The sequence below is a fragment of the Leuresthes tenuis genome, unplaced genomic scaffold (assembly GCF_036924035.1).
Source record: "Leuresthes tenuis unplaced genomic scaffold, fLeuTen1.0.hap1 SCAF_16, whole genome shotgun sequence".
Lineage (NCBI taxonomy): Eukaryota > Metazoa > Chordata > Actinopteri > Atheriniformes > Atherinopsidae > Leuresthes > Leuresthes tenuis.
This window is the reverse complement of record NW_027325370.1, coordinates 11,864,728-11,890,198: the sequence shown is the minus strand read 5'-3', so window position 1 is coordinate 11,890,198 and position 25,471 is coordinate 11,864,728. Positions and strand designations below refer to the sequence as shown.

The 25,471-nt window shown below is 38.5% G+C and overlaps 2 protein-coding genes across 2 annotated transcripts; both read left to right on the top strand.

Moving 5' to 3' along the window:
• Positions 1-7,062: 7,062 nt before the first annotated feature.
• On the top strand, positions 7,063-12,421 carry actr5 (actin related protein 5). The gene is made up of 9 exons (XM_072367265.1): positions 7,063-7,443; positions 7,896-8,134; positions 8,270-8,439; positions 8,559-8,776; positions 8,996-9,160; positions 10,328-10,432; positions 10,632-10,771; positions 10,974-11,106; positions 11,470-12,421. The coding sequence occupies exons 1-9, from the start codon at positions 7,069-7,071 to the stop codon at positions 11,791-11,793; spliced, it is 1,869 nt and encodes a 622-aa protein (XP_072223366.1). The 5' UTR covers positions 7,063-7,068; the 3' UTR covers positions 11,794-12,421.
• Positions 12,422-18,512: 6,091 nt separating this feature from the next.
• LOC140272097 (NADH dehydrogenase [ubiquinone] 1 alpha subcomplex subunit 4-like 2) lies at positions 18,513-24,174 on the top strand. Its single transcript, XM_072367434.1, has 4 exons — positions 18,513-18,704; positions 22,026-22,111; positions 22,498-22,558; positions 22,655-24,174. Exons 1-4 carry the CDS (start codon positions 18,663-18,665, stop codon positions 22,709-22,711), a joined length of 246 nt encoding a protein of 81 aa, XP_072223535.1. The 5' UTR covers positions 18,513-18,662; the 3' UTR covers positions 22,712-24,174.
• Positions 24,175-25,471: the final 1,297 nt, after the last annotated feature.

Below are 25,471 nucleotides of genomic sequence, written 5' to 3'. Positions count from 1 at the left end.
TTTTGGGGCGTATGCATATGTATGTGTGTGTGTGTGTGTGTGTGTGTGTACGTGCGTGTATGTGTGAGTGTATGTTGGCCTAAAATACGAAGAGGCTTATTTCGTCTAACAGCCGTGCAGTGCTGACTGGGAGCAATAATCTCTGATAGTTGCCATGGCCACAGAAATTGGACGGGGTGTGTGCACGTTGAGATTTGGGAGGAAAGAGATTTTCATATCGCAGGTTTTCTTCCTTCCTTCCTTTCTTTTTCTTTTTTTTTTTGTTGTTGCTAAAAGCCTCTTAATTGCTCTAACTCGGAGAGGTAAAAAGCATTTAGATCAACCTTATACAGTACAATGAATTACAAAGACATATAGAATAAAACGTCACATTTATCGGTTAGACTGCACGCTCGTGAGTTTGTCTGACTTTTTATAAATAATGAATTATTTGTTTCATCAGTGATGGCAGGTACAGAGCATTGAACTAAAACAATATTATATTATTATCATTTATTTTCATAAAATGAACAGCTCGAAAGGACAAGTGAATCTGACAACTCACAAATTATTTTTGACAACTTGAGCGTGACCCAACTCACTGCAAAATGTCAAACATCAACATAAAGTTGGTCCACAACGCAAAGGCAGTTGCAGTTTCAGGATGAAAACTCAAAAAACAGTAAGGCTTCAAAAACGGTTACATTTCTCACTCATTACACTGCGACTGTGACATCCAACGCAATTATGTCCAAGACATATGTGTTTGTGGACAATCGAGCCCATTGCTCTTCTCTTGTGAGAATGGGCTACCTGAACATGTTTGTATCGAGACAGAACAATATTTTGCAGGATAATAATATGCACAAATGAACAGAATTGGGGTTAATTTGCATCCTACAACAAAACCTTCCTTTTGAATATACTGTTTTCACCATATGTAATTTGTCACAACACTGAAACGGAATTAATTTATATAAATTATGGCTGAATTCCATTTCAGCTGCTTCAGTTTTACAGTTTTGGGGGGGAACAAAATCAAACAACATTAAAGGCCACACTTTCATAAATTTAGAAGCTGATCCACAGAAGCATATATTCATTCCTTTTTTAACCTTTTTGTTTTGTTGGACCTGTTAAAGTGGAACTCACATCCCAAACCTCTCCCTCCCAGTGCTATCTCGGTCTCCAATTTCTCCTTTAGTCTGATATAGTAGCGTTGGGCTACCTGTCAAAAGGCTGACAAAGTTTGAAACAGCAGTATATGTTAAAGATAAAGAGGTACAAAAGAAATAAGAGCTAACCTTCTTATCCCAGGGTGAAAATGTGACGCTGGCTTCCAAATGACCTCCATCTGTGCATGACAGTCTCATTATTTCTCCAGAAACAATTCAATCAAGCAAATTACCCCAGAAATCAATTATGACTCTAAAAAATATGAATGATTAATTGATCAGTCATCTGAAAACTCACATTTTGTAACATGCGTAGGTTATTTCTTTAGCAAAAACATTTCTTTTAAAACTCAGATGCCAGCTTCTCAAATGTGCTTAATTCTCAGCCTGCTTAACACATTTTGTTCTTGACAAAGAAATACATTATGATATAAATGGCTTCAAAGAATACTGATTATCGGTAGCCTTTGAGGTTTTACATAATCCTCAATAAACCAGTTATGTAATAAGATGGTTGTTAGACAGAACATAATTATTGTCTTTTCCCAAGACTGAGTAATATGACCTTATAGGTGTTGATTATACTCTGCTCTTAATAAAAGTAAAAACAAAAAAAGTAATTTGATAAAACAGATAACTTCCCAGCAGATGAGCTCGATGTAGTTAGATTTCTTTCAGAAATCTGAGCCTGAAAGTTGTTATTCAAGGTGTAACACAGTCTCACAGGATTTATTGGATATTCTAGTTTTAATGGTGAATAAACTCACAGATTGGGCTCTTGGTTTCTTTGTCCAGCTGGTTTAATGTTTTTACATTATGACCGTGGATTTTGTTAAATGATAAATGCATTGCATCTCTTTTACACTAAACGTGAACATAGTTTGCAAAATTAACATGAACAACCAGTGATTAAGAACATGAATCACTGAGAAAAATATCTATTGAGATCTGAAATCAAATGAAAAGAAGAGGAATTCTGTCCGAAACCTCCATAAAAATGCATCTTTATTCATGTCCCCATCCTTTCATTACAGCCTGTCAGAGACCCAGAGATGGACAGGCTTCTCTAACAGCATTGACTGGACAGTAACTCTCATTTAGTCTCAGCATAATTCTGCACAACCTGATGAAAGCCTTAATCGTGTGTTAAAATATCTTAGTGGTAGGGATGCATGATTTTGCATTTTTGCTGATATCAGAGATGCTGATATTTTCTAGTTCAGACCGATTTTTGATGCAGTTACAGATTTATGAACAACAAGCCTCTTTTGTGGTGGAACCGCCAATTTCATGGTCCAAATTTATGAGGTCTATAGGAAAAAAAGAATAGCAATTTGAATTTAAATTCAAAACATGCCATTTTTTTTATAGTAATCTGAGTTTTAAACTTGTAATCTTAGTCTCACCAAAAATTGTGTAACAGGCACCTTTGTCCAAAACGTGTAAATAAACAATAAACGCTTTTTATTGTTGGGTGCGACATTACAGGACTTATGAACCCCCGACAGTAAATGTGTACCCTGTAATCAACTATACTATTTCAACCATGACCATGAACAACAAGGAGCTGTTAGAAAGTAAGAAATCTCTTGTGGGAGGGAAGAAAAAGCAATAACTGTCAAAAATATTTTGTAGGATGAGTCTCAAAATGGAGATTTTTTGCACAATTGTCCTTGGAATAGATTTGTGGCTCCGCACCTTCCACCATTACCTCCTTCCTCACGTTTACATGTTTACCGTGTTTACATAATGACCAAGGAACACATACAGAGTCTTTGTCCGTTCACATGCTTGTGAATCAAAATTTAGGGAATAGGTTAATAAAAACATAATGAATTAACTATTTTTATCTTTGTTGGTTAACTGCATTATGTTGCTCCGTGGACCACCATTTTTCACATTCTCTGAATCCTGAACGTAACCATAACCAGGACAAAATTGACCTTATTTGCATGTCAATGTTGATTTTTGGGCTGATGCCAATATTTAATTTTAAAGCCTTTGTCGGTCGATACTGATGACATTTTCTTTCTTTATGTGCCATATTTCTAATATTTTGATTTTTTTCTGTATAACTGCAGCTGATGGGTTCGTTTTTTTTACTGTACAGACACGAATATTGTCGAAATTGAACGCATACACAGAGAGACAAATCAGTTACCACTACAATACTAGAATTACATTTTGGATGTTTTTAAAATACCTTTCGCACACACACTTTTCTATTCATGACAGGTGCACAAACACATTAATCACTTTGTGGGCCAAAAAAGATCTGCTGGACTTACAGGGCAAGAGACTGAGGAGAGTGGTTGTGACAGACGCAGTGAGTGTGTGTAGAGAGTGTATGCGTATCTGTGTGTGCTCTTTTGTTTGTAACGTGCGAGATAAAAAGACAAAGAGATGGGAATTGCAGTGTATAGGTCTCACAGTTCGTGTGCAGGCGTGACAGGGTGCAGAGGAGAGTCATCGAGGTTGCAGTGGGCTTTTCTTCTCAGTGTGGCTCTCATATATCCGAAGTGCTCAGAGTCAACTCTTACTCCTTCCTTCATTTCTTTGCACTCACAGAAACATACCATTGATTCCACCACTTCAGAGGACATTACAGTTACTGACATCAGTTTCCTGGAGATTTATCCCAGTCATAGCCACAATCACCATTTGCCTAACCATGGTTGAAACCCAACTTAAACTAAAACGTATCTTAACCTGAGAGTGAACCATTAACATGATGGGGATTTGCTTTCTGTGCCCTAATAACCCTAAAAGGAGGTGAAGCATCCACAATGCGACTGCTTAAACAGACGCACACGCACACACACACGCACACACACACACAAACACATTGTAATGAATGTCTGAAACAAACACCAAATAATTGCTGTGCTTTTTCAAACAAGCATGCATTGTATTTATGTACATTAAAGTCTTAACTATTTAAATGATCTAACGACACTCAGGGTTCTCTTTTCAATTTCTTGTTTTCACTTGCTCCCACATCCACAAGGAAAAAATGAAAAAAAGGACTGACTTTCTTTGGCAACACTGCACTTAATAATGCCAATATAATACACACATTTAAATATATCACCGCTCGTTCTATTGTGACATTTTAATGGTATATTTAGAAAATGTGCTAAAACCACCTCTTCAGTGAGTAAAAGAAGGGTCCTCCAGCATCTATACCGAAAGTTCTCCGTTGTCATGACAACACAGTGGAAATTATTGCATAGGGCTGTGACTCACAATCATACACATAATCGTCACTGACAGATGTTTTCCCCCTCAAAGCATAGAGCAAAAAACAGCACAATGCTGCTGAGAAGTCACGGACCCTTTTCTGCCTCCACAAACAACATCTGAGCATGTTTTACCACGAAAAACATAGAATTCAAATAAATTCACAGCAAGACACATGAATATATATATATTATATATATAAAACTGAAAAAACGAAAAACATTAGTAAATCATTTTAATCACACAAAATATAAACAAAACCATCCCTAACATATTTCCCCTTCCTTCCTGTCAGAAGGAACAAACAGTCTGTTCATTCCTCCACAAAATGGAGGCTGCTTGGCTTCACATGTGGCAGTCCCATAGTGCTTGTAGCCTATTAGTTCGCCTGTGCCTCATCACCGCTGCCTGGATGACAAGCACAACAAGCAGAGAGCTGCAAGCGTTGCGCACAGACAGCGGCAGAATGTCACGTCTTGCCTCCTAGGAGGAAAGGATGCCAGTGTGTGTGTGTGTGTGTCTGTTTAAAAAGAGAGAAAGTAGATGGGGTGTAGTTGTTTGAGCTTGTGGACATATGTGCATGTTGTGTGTGTGTGTGCATGTGTGTGTGGGTGGGTATATGTGAACAGTGTGGATGTGATTGTATGTCTACCCAGAGTGTGTGCGAGTGTGTTTGAGAGGTTGAGGTGACCCAGATCTGCTTATTAGCATCAGGAGGAGGGGGACAGCAGTCACTTAGAGCTTTGTGCCTGAGCAATGAACTGTGCTCGTGATTCAGTGACACACCATCATACTTCATACTGTAACCGCCCCCACAAAACACACACACACTTTCTTTCCTTCCTCTTTTTTATCAGCTGCCTCCAAATATCTGTACGTACTATCGAGGAAATAAACCCAGCAATAAATCACTGTCTTGGCTGTTATTCACTTGTACCTCTGGTCAATAGAACATCAACAACAGCAGCAGCAACAACAATAATGATAATAATCATAATATAAATGCATATATTAAGTTTTTTAAAAAATATTATCAGAACAAGAGAAATTGAAAATATCCAAATGCACACAATATATATACACACACACACACACACATATATATAGATTCATTATGACAAAAGGGGTAGGACTGTGTGACTGTGTGACTCTGCTTATATTCAAATAATGCAGCTCAGGATTGTCTACATGAGATCTCCAGCATGTGCACTGTCTGTCTGATCTGAATAGAAGTCGACCAGGAAGTACATCAGCTCTCATGTGCAGGTGTCCCACATATCCAGCCTCATGTGCAGGTGTCCCACATATCCAGATGAGGCTTCACCCAGTCAGCTGACACAAACTGTACTGCAGACAAAAGCGAAACAAGCGATCTCAGGGTCTTAGGGGAAATGACTGTTAATGTGGTTTCAGATACTGCATACTTCATCAAAAATAACTGACTGTTACTGTAAATTATATGTGATGAGTGACATTTAGAAATAGCAGAGAGACTTGTAACCAATGGAGATAATCTTTTTAATTTCACTTTAACTTTGGGGTCCCTGCTAGAATTTAAACACACAAAGAAAAACATTCTATCTATTGAATGTAAATTGGAGGTACTTTTCTACAGAGACTGATGTAATCATTAAACTAGAAAGAGTTAAAAATCAGTGATGTCTATGTGCATCATGGTTACGTATGCTGAAAAATAAATTAAAATATGTGGAACAAAAAAACCCCAAAACAAAATCTGTCTGATTTCTGCGTAGTGTAGTATGACCTCTGGTGGTAAAAGTTAGACATACATTTATTTCCACGCTCTAAATGTGGGTGTATAGACTGTAAAAGGTATGAAAATATATAAAAAGTTATGACGGCTCTAAGGTACAATACAAAAAATGTAAAACAAGCCCAGAGTTTTTGTCTGTGGGAAATATGAAAGAAAAACATAAGGAAAATAACTTATTACAAAGTTATATGCTGATTCTATATTATCACATTCATAGAAGACTCTGTGGAATGGGCACAATGTGTATCAGAAATGTTGAACAAAAGTAAAATTGAGGAGGTTCTGGGTTGCTGTTTTCGTTCAGCAGTTTTAACTCCCATTCTATGTCTGTCAGGGGACGGCTCCGCAATGCCAAATGTATCCAAATGATCATTTTCTGACATTATTGCTACATTGATCACAGCTACCATGATTAAAGTAAGTTTGGAATATTGGAAAATCTCCTCAGATAACATAATGAATGAGAAATGCTCCTTATGACCTTTTTAATCTCAAATCACTGATGGAGGCTGAGTATCTTGTTTGTTTTTTTTGTTTATCTTGTACGCCACGTTTTATTTGTAAAACATATATTGATTTTTCTCATCTTTTGCATCTCTGGGTCAACATAAATGCTAAGTGCAATGAAAGCAATCAGAAAGTACTAAGTTGAAAATTAGATAAATACATCTTAAAACGTAGGGGGAATTGGTTTGGGTTTATGAAGAGAGAAAATATATAATTTATGTGCATGTTTACGAACTTAAATATTTAAAACAGTCTGGTCTTTTGCAATTCGTATTTTTCCTGCTTAAAGAGATTTAATATAATTCCCTGATTGTTGTCGTTAACTGCTAGGAACCATATATCGGACACACCGAGCTTCCTCTCGGGCTTATTTTGCAGTCGCGCATTTTCAAAATGGCTTCCACAGACGGTCCGGTTTGTCAAATATACTCGTTTCAGGATTGTAAAGCCTCCCCAGATCCAGTTTTTGAGCTCCCCCCTCAGTGTCTGACCCCCACACCGGCCCCGATAGTGATAGATAACGGCTCCTTCCAGACCCGCGCCGGCTGGGCGGCTGAGTCTGACTCCCCACATCTGCTCTTCAGGTCGGTGGCGGCGCGCAGCAGAGGAGCCGCCCGCAGCGAGACCCAGATCGGCAACGATATTCCCAACCTGGAGCCGCTACGGTGGCTCCTGAAGAGCCAGTTTGACCGAAACGTGGTGGTGAACTTCGAGATCCAGGAGCTCATCTTCGACCATGTGTTTACGCACCTGGGCATCACTTCGGAGGTTAGTGGAGACAGGAGAACATCTTGTGTCCAACGGTGACATTTTAAGATAAAAACAGCTGCATATTCACACGTCCCTGGTTTTCAAATGAGCAGGGTTCTCCACCGGGTAATTGATCTTTTAAAAAAAAATAAAAAAATCAGACTTATTGTTTATAATAGCAGTTAAATTTTTTCAACATATACTGTACAATATATACAATATATGTATATTCTGAGAGTGTCTTGGCCAAGGGAGACAGCAGCTCAGGTCAGCAGCAATAAACACAACACGTACACTGAACACAAAATAATACACACCTCATTTAAAAAGGGACATTCTAGTGAGATAAAAAGTTTTGCATTAACCAGTAATGGACTTTGGTAAAAATGTTTCTCTTTTCTTTTTCTTTTTTCTTTTATTCGTAACTAAACAGATTGTAAATCTACATCACTTTCCCCATGCTTGTGTAGGGCAGTGTTGAACATCCCATTGTGCTGACAGAGGCGCCCTGCAACCCGCTGCACTGCCGGCAGATGATGTCAGAGTTGCTGTTTGAGTGCTACTGTGTCCCATATGTCTCCTATGGCGTGGATGGCTTGTACAGTTTCTACCACAATAACTCTCAAAGGAAACTCCAGCCACCTCACACTGGTATCGTTCTGTCTTCTGGATACCACTGCTCACACATACTGCCAGTTATCAACGGCAGGTGAGCCACAGCAGACTCAGAGCTCGTTTTATGTCATCTTGGATGCTTCTTTTCTGGTGGCTTTCATTTACAATCACAGGCACTCACACAACTGGTTTTCTCGTTGGTTCAACTTTCCTGGTGTTTTTCTTTCAGGTTAGATGCTGCGAACTGTAAGCGTGTGAACGTGGCTGGAAACCAGGCAGCGTCCTACCTGCAGCGCCTTCTGCAACTGAAATACCCAGGTCACCTTGCTGCTATCACACTGAGCCGCATGGAGGAGCTGCTGCATGAGCACAGTTACGCTGCTGTGGATTATCATGACGGTACTGAGCATACGTTTGTACAAACATGCCTGTTGATGCTCACCCACACTTACAAGTCATCATTGGTTTTAGTTTTTGAAACATTTGTGTTGCTTTGCATTTCCTCCATACTTCCACAGAGCTAGAAAAGTGGCGCAGCCCAGAGTTTTATGAGCGGGAAGTTCACCGTATGCAGCTTCCCTTTTCAGGGAAAGTACCCGGTGGTTGTGTGAGCGTGGAGGAGCGGCAGGAACGGCGAGCTCAGCAGCTTCGGCGACTTCAGGAGATTAATGCTCGCCGGCGGGAGGAGAAGCTGCAGCAGGACCAAGAGAGACTGGACAGACTTTTGGCTGTGCAGGTACGAGACCCTGAATAATAATTTGATGCCTTTTTGAGTTCCTCATTTTACTTTCCAACGTTCCAAAAGAAACAAGAAGACCAACTATTCTTTAGGTCGTTAAATGCTGTGGTTTTAGTTATAAAAACCTGTAGAAAAAACTATTGTGACGACTATATTTTTATTTGTGTATTTATTTTCATTGTGTTGCACAGTGATCATAGAGTTTTGTGTGTACAGGAGCTGTTGGAGGACGGCCTGTTGGATCAGTTTCACAAGAGTCTGGTGGAGCTCAACATGGACTCAGCTGAGGAGCTGCAGTCATATATCAACAAGCTGCAGCTCGCTGTCGACCAGGGCAGACAGAAACTGCTGCACAGTGACGGCGCAGAGGGAAAGATGGAGGTTTGTGTTACACACAAAATGCAATATACCTTTACCTTTGTGGCACAGCGTTGTTGTTGCTTCTTCTTCTGCCTTAGAATCAGCTTCCAGTTCAAATATGAAGCGTGAGCTGTAGGTTAGTGGCGTGTTGTTAGAATGGAGATAGAGATGCATCTGATCTGCACATAGAAAATTAGATAACGTGCACAGTTCCAGCGAAGCTGCTTTAAAACACTAAGAGATCATTTTTGCAGACTAAAATTCCAAACATGCAGTTTTGATGAACAGAAATGTTTTTACGGTTAAATCAATGACAAGAGAGGGACTTGAAGATCCTGGTGATACTCATAGGGGTGCCAGTTAATAAAGTTTACTCATTAAGATGTCATTTTCAGACATGCTGGAGTTGAAATATTCTAGAGATGTTCTAGAGCAGGGGGATCTGGGAAAACAAATGTTCGCCACGTCTGCTCTGGATTTCATGCAGAGACTTTCCACCCAGCAGGTTAGATTATGAACTAATGTAGCTGCAAAGCCTGTGCAGGTTAGTTAGAGTGTGATTTGGGGAGGGCTACTGCTTCAGTGTTCTTTGTGCTGATCCGTGTGTTACTTTCCACACACTCCATGCTATTTTGGATGAATTCAGTTACATGCAGCACTGATTTCAACACAACAAGGAGCCCAGTTATTCTCATCGTTTTGAAAAAGGGAACAGCAATTTCTACAAGTGAATTTCTGCATCTTGTCCATCTTCCTGCGCACTTCACCAAGACACTCTCCTGCATCCCATTCCTTGCTTTTCCTGCTGTGAGAGCACATCGCCAGCAGAAAGCCTGGCTGTGAATTAAATGTGTGAGCAGAAACTGTTCAACTGAAATGTAAAAGTCAAAGACAAACTCTGCTCAAGCACTTTTTTAAATAAAAGGTAGATTACATAGCCTTATTTTTATAATTGATAGCAATGATCAATGTATGTCCTGTACATGGCTATGTATTGGTATATAAGTATGTAAATGCATCAGTATATGAACTGTATACTCTAGAAAAAACTAATCGCATCTGATCATCATCTGAGCTGGAGTCAAATTCAAATGATGGTGGACTTTTTATTATAAATGCGCCGTGGGATTCTTCCCCGTTTGCTACAGCTGACATGGAGCCTGAGGCTGTTCTGTCGCCCTCTGCCAGGTGTCGGAGTTGGAGCAGCCAATGGATGAGGGAGATGGAGTGGGACTGATGGATTCGGACTTCCCTGTGGACACGATGCCAGAAAAATCTGCTAATGTGGTTCAGGTAGTGAAACTGTAAATTCTCACACAGATGCACCGAGCCTCATTAATGCCATGCAGGGTGCTGAGAGGGAAATATCGGCCAGAGTGCGAAAGAAAAGTTTCATTTCAGTCTTGTGTTTTTGTGCTTAACTTTTGCTACAGACACATGTGATAGATGTTGTCTTGAAGTCATACTTGAAGCATAAGTTTCTTTTTTCCAGCCTGCATTCAACATGGCAGAGTATCACCAGCTGTTTGTGGGAACGGAGCGTCTGCGGTGTCCAGAGATTCTGTTTCAGCCCTCGCTGACTGGAGAAGACCAGATGGGACTGATGGAGACGCTGCAGTATGTCCTGGCCAGGTAATGATCCAACATGAGGCCCACATCTAATTTATAAGACAACAATGCTGAACACTCATTAATTCACCTCCAGCTGAACTACACATACTGCAATTTATTATCTAAACATACTTTTCTTCACATGAGATTATTTTATGCTCAACATTGACATGCAAACTCTGTTGTCTTAATCTTTTTTATTCCCCCTTTATAACACAAATAGGTACTCCCCCAAGCAGCAGGAGGCGCTGGTGAGCAATGTGTTTCTGACCGGAGGGAACATGCAATATCCCGGGATGAAGGAGCGAGTAGAAAGAGAGCTGCTCGCTATGAGGCCCTTTCAGTCACAGTTTAAGGTACGTTCAACATTATTTTATGATGCTGATGAAAATCTAATATTTCCATGTAAGAATAAGGATCATTTTTATTTTACACATTTTTGCCCCAAAACGGAATTAATTAACTGGAAAGAGTGAACTCAGTCAAGTCATACTTTTATCTGAAGCTTAGAACATGAACTAGGACTCATAAATTGAATGTAAAATTATGTGTGGAAACTCACTGGTTTTAGAAATAAGATAAGAATAAGAAATCCAAATTTATCTAGAGATACCAGATATGTAGCCGAAACAACTCAAATACTGTTCAGAGGGGTAAAAGTGGTTTAGATCGTCTGGAGGTAACCTAATACAACTGAGCTTTAACTAACTCATTTGCAGGTCACCTTGGCATCACGGCCGGCCCTGGACGCCTGGTTTGGAGCACGAGACTGGGCGTTGGGACATCTGCCAGGAGCAGAAGCAGAGGGATGGATCAGTAAGCAAGACTACGAAGAGAAAGGAGGCGAATATCTGAGCGAGCACAGAGCCTCTAATGCATTTGTTCCCATGAAGATCGCCAAACCAGTTCTTGCTCGCCCTGCTGAGCCGTCTGTCACTACACAGGCCTCAACAGTAGTCTCTGCTGCCGTCACCACGGTAACCTCTGCTCCGGCGCTCTCCTCCTCTGCTGTTGCTACTGATGTTACCATGGTTACCTCCTGAAATGAGGTCTCTGATATCACCCTGATGTCCCCTGATGTTCACTGAATTCCAGATATTATTAAGGACTAAAGAGAGTTGTTTTTTTTGGGGTTACCTGTCATTTAGTTTGATTCCCATCATGCTTTTCAGCAACCTGCAGAGAGCAGGTGTCAACCAACTGCATTCAAAGGTGAACTTTGCTGAAGAACTTTCCCTTTGATTCAGAAGGACTGAAAGTGACACCTCAGTAGAACATAATTATAACCAAAAATATTTTATACAGAGAAGAACAAGATGTGTGTCTTTGCTTTGGAGACGACATTTATTCAGTGGTTTGGTCTTACATTTTGAAAGTCATCAAGAATTTAGAAGTTTTGTTAATTAATTGCTGTAACGCCTTGGAATAAGCTTTCATTGTGCTGGGAAACCCATACAAGACTGTTCATATTGAATAGTCATCAACTTTCAAAAGTCACATTTTTGTGTAATTTTGTGTAAATAGAAAATGTTGGTTTGGCGTTTTTTAATGCATAAGAATATATTTACACTGATGAAAGCCCTTGTTTCCTTTTGATTGAATAACGGGTGCAGCTTTCTCATGTTGGTGTTTAAAGATGAACTGATTGCTTAAAGTTGTTTTTATATTTTAGTCAGTTTTGCTTCTTCAGCACCCCCCAACCCCCATTCATTTTCAAATTAATTATCAATTTATTCAACATCCACATGCATTTAGTTGCACAATTAAGGATTATTGAATCTTCTTAATTCCAGTTTTATTATTTATAACATTTACAGAAATACTATAAAATTGTTATTTAGTATAAACAGAATATGTAAAATAGTACCAAAAGTTCCTGAACAAAATTAACAATTATATGCATCCCTTCCTGTCCTGCCGTCACCGAGTTCCTGTTACTTAATGATTTAGTTCTTAAAATGAACATCAAATTTCATATTTTTCATTCTGGCAAACCCAAAAGACATCCTATTAATTAAATCTTACTGTAAGTAAATAAATAAAATGCAATAACACTTTAGATTTATAGTAATAAATTATTTAAGCTATTTGTCATCAATCAAAATTGAATAATAATTTCTGCACCCTCCCTTATATGTTCATATGATTGCATCAATATCAATTGATTGAGATGCATAAAATTTAAATGAATAATTGGATGTTGCAGTATACTGTTACACCACTAGGTGGCCCAAAGCTACACTAAATGGAATCTAAAGAAAATTCAGTCATCATTAATACACACTATTATACAATGCTGACTTTTGTGCTTGTAGCATCTGGTAGATTTTCTTAAGGCCTAAGGGTCCCTCACTGAAGGTTTTATCAAAGCTGTTTAATAAAATGTTGTTAGCAGTTTAAACAAATCATACTTTGTTTATCCTGTCGGTCTGTAAACCTCCAGTTTAATCAGCTCAGTGTTCATACAGTCAAGGGACAGCAAGTGAACCTCAACATATGTTGCTGTCTTTTCCCTAAAAACATCTTTCAAACCTTAACACTCATTTAATGTAAAGATTTTAAATAAGTCTAGGAAGCTGCCAGCTGTCTTACAGATGTGTCCACCTCCTTGTCCCTTGGTCTTCATTATTAACCTAGCAGACCTCTGTGGTCTAATAGTAAACTGTGACAGGGCACAAAGTTCAAACCGACACTCGGCTTGTACTGCTTTTCCTCAAATTGCAGGGTGGCAACTGCACACACACACATATACACACACACAGAAAATCCCAGTTTCCACAGTAAGAAGCTGAATGGGGCTAATCAGAGCAACCACAGGCCTGTAACTTAAAGGTGATTGGCTTGAATTTAACAAGAGGGATTAGAAATGAAAAGCAAAGCGATCTTTTATGTGAAAACAACAAATAAGCAGGATTTATTTCTATGGCTACGTTGCATTTTAACAAAGCTTTCCTAATGTTTATGGAAAGAAAACAGAGAAATGAAAGCTAAGGGAAGCCATTCATGTGGCTTTTGGTTTGTGTGATATCTTAAACTAGCAGTGATGTCTGAATGATCTGAGACTTTGAAAAAAAGACAATATTTTATACTATTTACAATTTTATGAGGCTTTGCCTGATAAGTCATAGCCTAGAAATGTGAATGGTTGTCATAGTTACCACTTTTAGTCATGCTCAAATGAGCCTTCACCCAAATTCTACCTACAGCATAAATTGTTCTCTGTTCTGTGCACGTCACTCATGTTCAAGCCACGTTTAATCACCACCATCATTAGTTGGTTTCTTAAAACAGTATTTGCCAAATAAATTGAGGGATATTGTACCATGCAGATCTTTCACATTATCAAACAAGCCTGAGCTTTGCTGGACCCAGGTTGTGCCATGCAGTTGGTTAATGTCCAATTTGGAGGATTTATTTGTGAGCTGTTGTAGGTCAGCAGGAGCAGGAGGCTAAACTCACGTCAACCAGACATGTGGCGGAGGAGAGGAAAAATTGGAGGTGTGACAGATACTTTTTATATTTATATTTTTAAATGGCAGGACAGTCTTATTTTGTCACTGTTGTACATTTTAAATAAACCACATGTAAAGCAGGACCATCCACACTAGCACAGAGAGCGTTATATATGTATAAAATACCCCTTTCAGCAGGTTGTCCTCTTGGCTTTGTTATAGAAGTTATAGGCCAAAGTAACCAAGCCTAATACTTCAGTCTGGGACAACATTTTAGACGAGTACTGCTGACATGAAAGGTGGGTGGATGTACGGTTGTATCTTACACCTACAATGTATAATGATTTCCTGGTAAATCTTGAGTTTATTGTGCTAAAACAATTAACTTCCCACAAATGATTGCGATTATGAGAAGAATAGAATACATTGAAACTACTGCACAGTTGTTTGTTTTATCATTACACTGCATTGTTTTTGTTGTTGTTTTTTAATCTCTAACAGCTAACATTTCTAATACTTCTACTAAAATACCACTTTTCCATTCTAATAATGAAAAATATATATAAAAAGAACATAATTTATGTATAAAATCAGTCTTTCCTTCCTAAGCTGGATTTTAGTAAACTATCAAAATGTTTGTCTTCAGCAGAAAGATTGGCAGCCATCCAACCAAAGGAACTTTCTGTTCTTCCCAGCAACAGGCTCATAAATGAACAGGACGTCAACATTATGAGCTGAATGACCCTTACAGGGCTGATATTTCCTGTTTGGATGGAGAGCATGGATGGTTTATGATGAGCTGCTTTACAACTGCCAGTTAATGCTTCCTTTGGCATTCCTTTATTTGATATTCCTGTTAATGCATTTGCACTCAAGTCTGTGTCATACTCCTTCTTTAACAGTTGCCATAACAGAGCATACGAAGCATTCATTCTGAGAAAAAAACATACTCCAATAATAAAAGTCTCTACAGTAAAAGCAGCTTACTCAAAGTAACATAAAGAGTTAAATTTTCCCAGCAGCATAATCCGCCTCTCTGGTGTTCCACCAATATTTGCAATATGTTCCAGGCAGTACTGTGAAACAATAGCACCCCCCCAAGTCTTGCAGCATTATATGATTTAATTGCTGAAAGTTGACTGTGCTGCAGGAGCACATTTTGAAGTTTTCAGATGTTTTAATACTTTCTTACCACAGTGAAACCTGTCACTACTGGAATGGTTTGAACCCAGAGACAAACCCAGAGCCATCTGTCAAGGCAACGACATGAACAGTGCTTCACTCTGGAAAGGTAGAATCAGTCACCATAAAACAGCTGGTTAAATATAATCAGACTGTTATTATTAATAGTCCAATTTTTGGACTTTCTGGTGAGTATTTCCATTACTTCAGGGAAAGTGTAATTGATATAACTGCTGTCAATTTATCCATGACCAGTGCCTCCTTAACCCTTAACTTGATCAAACCTTAACCTGAGATTAATTCTCTCCTAACTTGATTCTAACTTTTAACTAAGTTTAAAGTTATAATTAAAATGAAAGTAATCAAATATAGGCTGCATTTGCGGATGTCTAACCATGACGTTCCTTATACAATACAAGCAAAAACACATCCAAGCTTGCTTTTTTTCCTTGGACATTGGGTTGACCTCCATTTATTGTGGACTTACTAATTCTATCCAATTCAAAACTCACTGCTTAACCCAACCAGCATTCCAGAAATTAAGGTTTGGCACATTTGGACCAGTCTTTGAGGACTACTGGTCAGTGTTTAAACTGGAAAAGATCTCAAAGACATGCACACCCCATCCCCCAGTGTTAGTGTTTGTCAATGGTTGATTTGGTCACATTTCCATGTTGGAGCATTTTTGAAAAAGAAAGCTTTTATCAGCTTTACAAAACACACAAATATCAGGTTTTACATATCAGAAATAAAAAAAAATAGAGAAATAAATTATATATACATATATAATTATATATTAAGTAATAATTTTCTCTGCATCGCATCGTTGTGAATTAATTTTGGCCCACTCTTTTTTACAGCATTGCTTCAGTTCATTGAGGTTTACAGCTCAGCACAGTTTATGCACAGCTCTCTTAAGGTCCCACCAGAGCATTTCAACCAGGTTGAAGTCTGGACTTTGACCATTGCAACACCTTTTTTCTATTATTTTTCATTCATTCTGTTGTAGATTTGCTGCTGTGTTTGGAATAATTTCAATTTCAATTTCAATTTCAATTTCAATTTCAATTTCAATTTCAATTTCTTGTCCCATGAAGGGAAATTAGTGTCCTGCTGTTTGACCCAGTTTCAGCCAAGCATTAGCTGTCAGACAGATGGCCTCAAATTTGACTCCGGAATACTTTGGTATACAGAGGAGTTCAAGGTGGACTCACTGACCGCAAGTTGTCTAGTGGCTGCAAAACAAGCCCAAATTATCAGCCCTCCAACACCGTGGTTGACAGCTGATATGAGGAGTTTGTGCTGATATGCTGTGTTTGGTTTTCTTCATACGTGGTGCTGTGCATTATGACCAAAACATCTCCATTTTGTCCAATCTGTCAAAGGACATCTGACAGTTTGTCCAGATGCAAATTTGCCAACCTTAGCTGTGCTGCCATGTTCAGGCTTCCTCCTGAAACGCTTCCAAACAAGCCAAACTTTTTCACTTTTTCTAATTGTGCTGTCATGAGTTTTAACATTTAACATGTAGAGACTAAAATGTAATTCTCAAGTTTGTTTTTAATTTCTCTGAGCATTGCACTTAGGGTAAACTTTCTTGAACAACCACTCCTGGGAAAATTGTTAACTCACTTCAATGTCCACTTGTGAATAATCACTGTAGAATGATGGATTATAGGATGAGAGAAAAGGCCTTATAACTCTTCCAACAACAACAGCTGCTTCTTTAAGGTTATCGTTGATGTCTTTCCATCTTGGCATTGTGTCAACACACACCTGAATGCTCCAGATCTGCAAACTGACAAAACTTCTGCTTTAACAGAGGCACTCACATGTACTTGTGATAAATTAATAAAGTGCATTTGATTGGCAGCACCTAGTTGTTATTTGACTTTATAATTTCTATGGAAGCAGTAAGGCTGGACTTAGTTTATCACAACATGCTTCTACTTTCTGGTTTGCTTTTTGTTATGTGTTCGTGTTCATTTGAGGTTGACTTTAGATAATCTTAAATGGTGGTGAGGACCAGATTAATATTTTTGTGTTCTGATAAAACATTATTAATATAAAATATTAAAAGAGGCTGTACCTTCTTTTGCACACGACAACATTACACTTTAGCATCAGTAACTAAAGTCTTGTCCATGAGAGCTGTTATCATCTGTAGACAGTTTGTGTTGAAGGTTATAATGTTGTTGAAATGAATTTCTGCTCCTCTCAAAACTTTCTGTTCTGTAAAAGATCACCGTTTTCATTAGAAGCACATGTGTATGCTGTCTGTGTAATTTAATATCTGATGACTCTTTGAAAATTGAATTTCTGTGACACTCATTCATAAAATGAATGAACACCTATTTCCTAGAATAATCCTCATGTGGCTAACAGTTCTGCTTTATTGTCCAGAACAGACATCTGGGGTGGCAGGGACGTAATGGGCCGGGATGATTTTCATCTCTGAAGTTGAAAGAGAAGCTATTATGTGCCAAATTTGATTGTATTTGTTTTTACATCCAATTAAACTGGTTTGCAATAAATCAGAGACACTGGACCATGAAACATAAAGGGAAGTTAGCTTTTGATGAGCACTCTGTATTTTGGTCATCTCCCCCTTTCTTTTTGATGGTTGTGGTTTTCATTTTAATCACTTTTGGGGGTTGAGAGAGATTCATACACCACAACAATTGATATTACAGTAGTTTATTAGAGATGGTCACAGAAAAAATTAGTCAGGAAGCCTTATTAACATGTTGGTCATCACTTTGTGTAACTGATAATAGTCCATAACCACAGATATTCCCCTCTGGCCCTTAAAAGGACACTGAGTTTGTATGCTTCTTCATTTCCTCCACCCAGCTCCCAAAAGACCACAAACAAAGTGAAATAAATGGTGGAGAAACCACCTCTGAGTTCTCTGCAGTAGCCTCCTGAACTTCTTGCAACTGAACATCTCAGTAAGAGCATTAGCTATCTCTGGATGTCAAAGAGCATTCACAAGGATGAACCCTTCAAATGTAAAAGTTACACAGTGTCCAGCACAATGTAATCACCCAGCAAGTGAGCAGCAGGAGCTGTAATTAGATGTAAATGACCTCTTTTGTCCTCCTCCTCCTTCTCCTCCTCCCCCTTTCTATGCCTCCTTTCTCCACATGCAGAGAGCAACAGGTCTAAATCCTGTCGGTGCACGGCAGCTTGTGGTTGTTGATAACGAAGGCCTGGAACAAAGACTGAATAATTTCATTTCATCCACTGAGCATATTTTTCTATAAAGTGGAGCACTGATGTTTCGGACAGCAGTAGAACATGCCAAGAAGCATCCTGGCGTAAGTAAACTTTTTTTCCTGTTTGTTTAAAGTTTTGAAAACTGTTTTTTCAGTATTTTTGAAAAAAATAATCTTTTATAAGGATGTCAGCAATGTATTTGCTTTGGGTAGTTTACTGATTTTTCTTATTTCAAAATAGAAGAAATGTATTCATGTGAAATTGATTCAAATGTGTTTCAGTGAAAAGAATCAGCCTCCAGAAACTTCTGATGTCTGTAATAGTAAAGAAGATGATTAAAGATAAACCATATTATGGTTATTTTTGTTATTTTTTTTCGTTTGACATACAATTTGTCTCAAGCAGCATGGCATTCCACGTTAGGCTCCTAAAATCAGATTAGATTTCAGGTTTAGTTTATCACAACTACAGGGGCATTATTGCTTATACAGAACAGTCACATCAAGATTGCGTTACTGATTTGCTGTACAAGTCTTGAGAAAATACCACAATAGAGAATTTACCATATATATATATATATATATATATATATATATACAGTTGGCTGTGCATTAAGTTGTTGTCCCTTAACGCAGCCAGTCTTAATGATTCCCAGCAGTGCTTGTAAGATGCTTGTTAATTAATGGGTCAAAGAAGAAGACATGATCAGAAGTCTAATTTTGTCTCATCTAATCTTATCTCCGCCCTGCTTCAGTCAGTTAAGTTGCTCCAGTGGCTCGTTTTGAAATCAAGCCAAACTGAGAGCAGCTTAAGACTTTAATAACACTTCAATGCCTCCTAACAACCCCCAAACTCTTAACTGACAAAATCTAATCAGTTAGGAAATGAGGTGTTGGAGTAGAATATGTTTAACCATATGAATTTTCCCCACAGGGGAGGGAATTATTTCTGCATTTTTAACCAGCTCTGCTGTCACAGAGAGGAGTGATGGAATTTTAACTTCTTGTCACTGGCCTCCCTAGAGTGAGAGGGAGAAGCTGCAGGGAGGAAATCCCAACCAGACTCTACCAGAGCTCCTTAGTATGGTCTATCATTCTGACAGACAGACAAGCTGAGAGACAGACAGTAAGAAAGAGCAAGAGAAGCTGCAGGGAGTCAATCCCATTGAGACTTGTCAAAGTTCCTTCATCAAGTTACAGCAGACAGAGAGAGACGGGCGGTCAGAGTCCGAAAGTTTGAGGAAAGACAGAAAGTCAGACAGATGAATGGATAATTGGTCAGATAGATTGAAGGCCAGAGAGATGGTGAGAGACAGACAGTCTTTAAAGTCACAGTCATACAGATTGATACTCTGCCCACAATCCTTCTCTAGGTGTCTGAAACTCAAAGAAATACTAGATAAAACTGGCTCACTTAAATGCCACATAAAAAGTAGTTTACAAGTGATGGTCACTAATCAATCTTCATCAGGCATCTGTGAGTTCATAAAAATGGGAGGGGGCACAAAAGCACCAGCAGGCTACTGAGCATAAGTTGAAACAGTGATTAGGAGGTACAACATGAGGATCAATTAATAATTCACGTGACTTTTCTTCAAAACCAGACAGGTAGGTGTTTTTAACTCAACACAAGGATTATCTGTGAAAACTGGTGTTTCGGTGAATGCTCAGGCAGTTGGAGCGAAAGTACAAGAAGTCTGTTTTACAGAGAGAGTGTTCAAAAAAAGAAAAATTTCACAGGATTATATTTTGGTGAAACTGTGTTTAGAAACCCAGAGTGTCCTTAAGAATCTGCAAGACTTCTCTTTGGTTCTTAAAGATGTTTAAACTCTCATCACGCAGGGAGTCATATATTTAACCTCTTGTGGGGCCTTCAGCACCTTTAGAATTGCTTAGTCGTTCTATGGGTCATCGACCTCTCTGGCCATCATTTGAGTTGTTGGGGTCACCCTAACCTGATGGTGGATGGATGGATTTCGATTGTATTAAGATGGTCTTTCTTGTGTATGTGGAAGATAGGCGGTGCTGTGTTAATCAACAAGCATGTGTACACTCCTGTCTTTAAAGTAGTGCCCCATATCCTTTAGATAGAGGAGGACTCCTGATTCTTTCCACTTCCTACTTTGTAGAGATTGCCCGCACTATTACCCAGTGTGGGCAGTTTACATTCTTGATAGAGAATATAGATGATTTAAAAGGAAAAATGACGGAAGTCATCTATCTTATCTGGAAAAACCACCACTAAATGAGGACTGCAGCGTCCAGCAGCTATCAGCAGCATACAGTGCAGTCCTCACAACCCTACCCTGTCAGTTTTATCGTTCGCACCTTGACTCATAGGATGGATGTGTGGATCAACAGCACAAATGACCTCCGTCGCCTTAAGTTGCTAATGACCTCAAAAGAAGTTCAATGCATGTGACTACAAGACAGTTTAGGACTGAGAAAGCCTCTCAAAGAGAGTCTCCAAGAGCCAAAAAATAACTCTAGTTTATTAAGAACTACTTTGATCTGAATGATTGAATATCCTTCACAGATACATGAGACTTAGCAGCGCATTTTTTTGGTTTGAGACAAGGGGTAGATCACTTTTAGAAATGGTGTTATTAATGCACGTTTGTACATCCAAATGAAAAGATGAGAATGAAAAGATGTTTGGCTGTAGAGAGGATTTCCAACATTAAAACGATCAAATGATCCTAAAACAACTTCACAAGAGTTGTAAAAGAATTAAACACAAAAGTTTAATTCATTTCAATGATAGTTTATAAATCCTCAATGGGATGTTATATTGCTGCAGTATAAATAAATGTTGCAGACATGTTATTGTCAAAGATAGACAATAACAAAGACAAACTTATGGAAAGTTGAAAACGTGTAGCAAAGGGAGAGGTGTCTTTCAAATCCTCAGAGAAAATATAGAAAATATTACTTTAGCAAACATGTCTTCCATGGCCAGGAAAATCCAATGTGCAGGGCAACTGAACCCCCCCAGCAAGAAAAACATTAAAGTACCTCAGAATAGTTATTTTCAGGGACTGCACTCTGAAGTCTTACTCAGCAGGTTCAACGGGTTGATAGAAGGTGATGGAGCAGAAGCAGGCCACTAACTGATCCTCAGAGCTGCTGTTGGTCGGCTGCCCGGATAACCTCTTTCACAGCAGCTTTGAACTGTACACACAAAGAAACTAAATAAGGTCTTTATTTTCTGACAAAATTGGTGAAGAATGATTCAAAAGAAGGACATTTTTTACTCTTTTTCATAAGTGAGTACAGTGATTCCCCGGATTTTATAGTTGATAGCAGATAACCATACAGAAGAGTTTGTTCTGGTTGACTCGCTAGCTCAAGACTTTTGCACAGTTCTCTGTGTTATAAACAATAAACAATCTTAATCTTTTGGTCATCTCTGTCTCTCTTCAGCTCATCCCCCAATTCTTCTTTATCTGCATGGGGATGGGTGGAGCATCTCTATATCTTATCCGGTTGGCCAGAGGACCCCATGTGACGTAAGAACCTTAAACTCTCATTGTTGTCTTTGATAATATGCAGTAAACATGTGATCTGTATCACTGACAGTAAAACCTGCATCCCGAGCTGCTTCAAGTGAATCAGTTAAGAATCTAGTAACATATTTTTTCTCCGGTTTTTAATAAATGTGCCACCTTGCACATAGAAACGGCTGATCAACAATTACCTTGTTTTTGCAACTTTGGTCGACATTCTTCTAACAGTAATTTTACTTTGATTTCAAAATCTAATCTAAATGTAAATGTCTAATTGCAAAAACTAGGAAGAAATACAGCTTTTGCAGGAAGTTTGATTCATTAATATAAGATTTCAGGGAGCCTGACATGCCACAATTTTTTTTTGCCGTTTTTGCTTGTATGTTTAGCTGGAACAAGACTGAGAACCCTGAACCATGGAATAAACTGGACCCCACGTACCAGTACAAGGTAATGCATCACACATATGTGGTAGTAGTAGTTTGCATTATTTCTTTTCAGCATCCAGTCTCTATTAAACTTGATCTGTTTCCACTTTTCAAACAGTTTGTGGCCATTACCACAGACTACAAAAACCTGAAAAAGGAAGGACCTGACTACTGAATCCCACAACCCAGAGTGGAATGAAATCCCAGAAGATCCTGATCTGGGTTGAGATTCACTCTCTTTTCCCCCTTGATCTCAACAATGCAGAATGAAGGTGAAATGGACCCCAAATCGGGATGTGTACAGAACATTTTAGTGTCTCTGAGCCTGTGTGATTTTGCAAAGCTGCTGGTGACCTGTTTAATGTGACTGACACTGTCACGTATGTGTACTGAAAATTTAGCATTTCTTCACACTTACTCAAGGGAGAAGCGACATATATGTGTGAATGCTCATCTTAAACCACGAAGATACTTAAGTTGTTTGTCAGAGCATCAGAAAATTCCATATTCATCACAAATAATTGATGTCATAGATAATCATTATATCAACAATGCACTGCCCTGGTTTAGACATTTCATCGCTGTAATATCAATGTTTCTTGACTTCTATTTGTCATGCTGCACAGAAATGAGGGGGATCAGCATGAAACAGCAAGAAAGATAAGAATTAAAGTGAAAAGACACTCATAAATTTAAATAAGGAGCAAAATCACCAAGACATGTTGTTACTCAGAACTCAACTTTATTTTTTCCTGCAGCTAAATATTTCCCCCAGTATTTACTGCAAGTAAAGAGCTTTAAGTATATATCTCTTTCATAAAATGATACATCTATCTGTGCTACATCACATTGAAGGTACAGTTATTGCGTTAAGACTGCATGTATTTCATAACTGATGCAGACTGCAAGTTTAGCTGCCACTAACTTCAACAGTTATTGCGTCAGTTATGGAAAATGCAGAGGAGCATCAACTAGCCTGGAATCTCTGAATAAATGAAATGGCAGATTCATGTTTGGAGAGGTGTTTTTTCTTGTATTCTTCTTTCTTTTTCTTTTTGGGTACATTTGCCACAAACACCAACATGGCACATAGTCAGATACAGATCTTTTTCCACACACTCAGTACCTGATGGAGTAGATAATTCTGTTAGCAGTGCAGCTGTCACTTTGCAGCCTGGCTGGTAGCTGCTTATTCAGTACAGTCACGTTCACCGTGTGTGTGTACCAGAGAGTGCGTTACGTGTGACATGTGACAGCAGCCCAGTGTATTTGATCAGCAGCAGCAGCAGCAGGATGCTGAACAGTCCACCTCTGCATAGTGTTGACATTTATCAGCAGAATACTGTATGTATAACCTGAGCACACACCTCACAAAAGTAATCTTTCCATCATTTTACAGACATCAGATTACATTACACTAATATTCTGGAAACATCATTCACTAAGTGATTGTGTTAGAGGTATTTTCTTCCTTTTTATCCACTTTTTATCTAAAATTCTTACTAATGCTAATCTCTACTATCGTTCATGCATTTAAACACACAGAAACCAAATTTAACCAAATGTCCATACATTAGTAACATAGACCAGTGGAGAACAACAACATCAACAAATATAAAAAAAAAACTGAGAGCATTACAGCTTTAAATATCTGAATCCACAACACTCCCCAATCAATGTTTATTTTGTACGCTCGCAGATTTAAATGATAACCACACAACAAATCAATATATGTGAGCAGATTTTAGCCATACAATTCTTTTTACACAGTGTACAGCAAATCAGGTCAAAAAACAAAACACAAATTTTAGGAGGAGTAGTATTTACCATTGTGAGAGGAGGCCACAGTTTAGTCAGTTTAGTGAGGTTGTAACTTGTTTTGCTTCCACATACAAAACCTCAGTGTTGCCTTCCTGCCTTGCAAGCAGCTACAACCCCAGTTCCAAAAAAGCTGGTAAGCTGTGTAAAATGTTGATAAAAACAATGTGGAATGAACTGCAAGTCTCATAAACCAAAATTGTATTTACAATAGAACATAGTTGATGGCATGATTAAATCATTACAGACCATGGCTTTGAAGTAAAAAAAAGTGTGTTGGACTTTTTTTTGGTCAATTTTACCAATTTAAATGGGCACGTCATGAAACTCAAAATACAACAAAGATGAGCCAGGAATCCTACATCAAGCAAGATTTGGACATTATTCTCCAAAGGGTCCAGCAACTGGTCTCCACAGTTCTTAGATGTTTATGAATGCTGTTGAAAGAAGAAAGGATGCAAACATGGCCCTGCTGAGATGTGTTGCTGCCATCAAATTTAAGATGAAGGAATATTTTTCAGGAAATTGTAAAATGTCTTTTAAATGTCTTTTAAATTAAATGTTCTTTTTTTTTTTTAATCTTATATTGTGATTAAAATATTTCTCATGAGATTTGTCATTGCATTCTATTTCTATTTTCCTTTTACACAGCTGTACAACCCTTTTTGAACTTTGGGTTGTAAAAGAAGCCAAAGAAAAGAAATTAAAAAAATTGTCCTCCTGGTAAGCATCATACAGATTTCTGTGACAATGAGAGATCTTATGTTGGAACATGAGGGGTCAAATTAATTCCCTGAAGGAGTTTAAAAAAGCCTTAAATATGACACGAATTGGAGTTGTAAGGTCATGAGAAAATGGCACAGAGATGAAGCGGATCAGTCATTATTTGTCTTGTGATGCTGCTTGTGTATCTGACAGCGTGTTTTCTGACGACACAACTGACCTATATATCAGCTAGTTGGTCTCTAAGGAGAAGACACATTCCTCAGGAAAAGAAGCAGTGAGCATCAGCTAAAAAACTGACTTGGGAACAAAGAGCAGAGCAAGAAAGAAAGATTTCCATGAACAATGGTCCACTCAGTTCTTCAGTGAAATGAATATTCAGCACTTTTATATG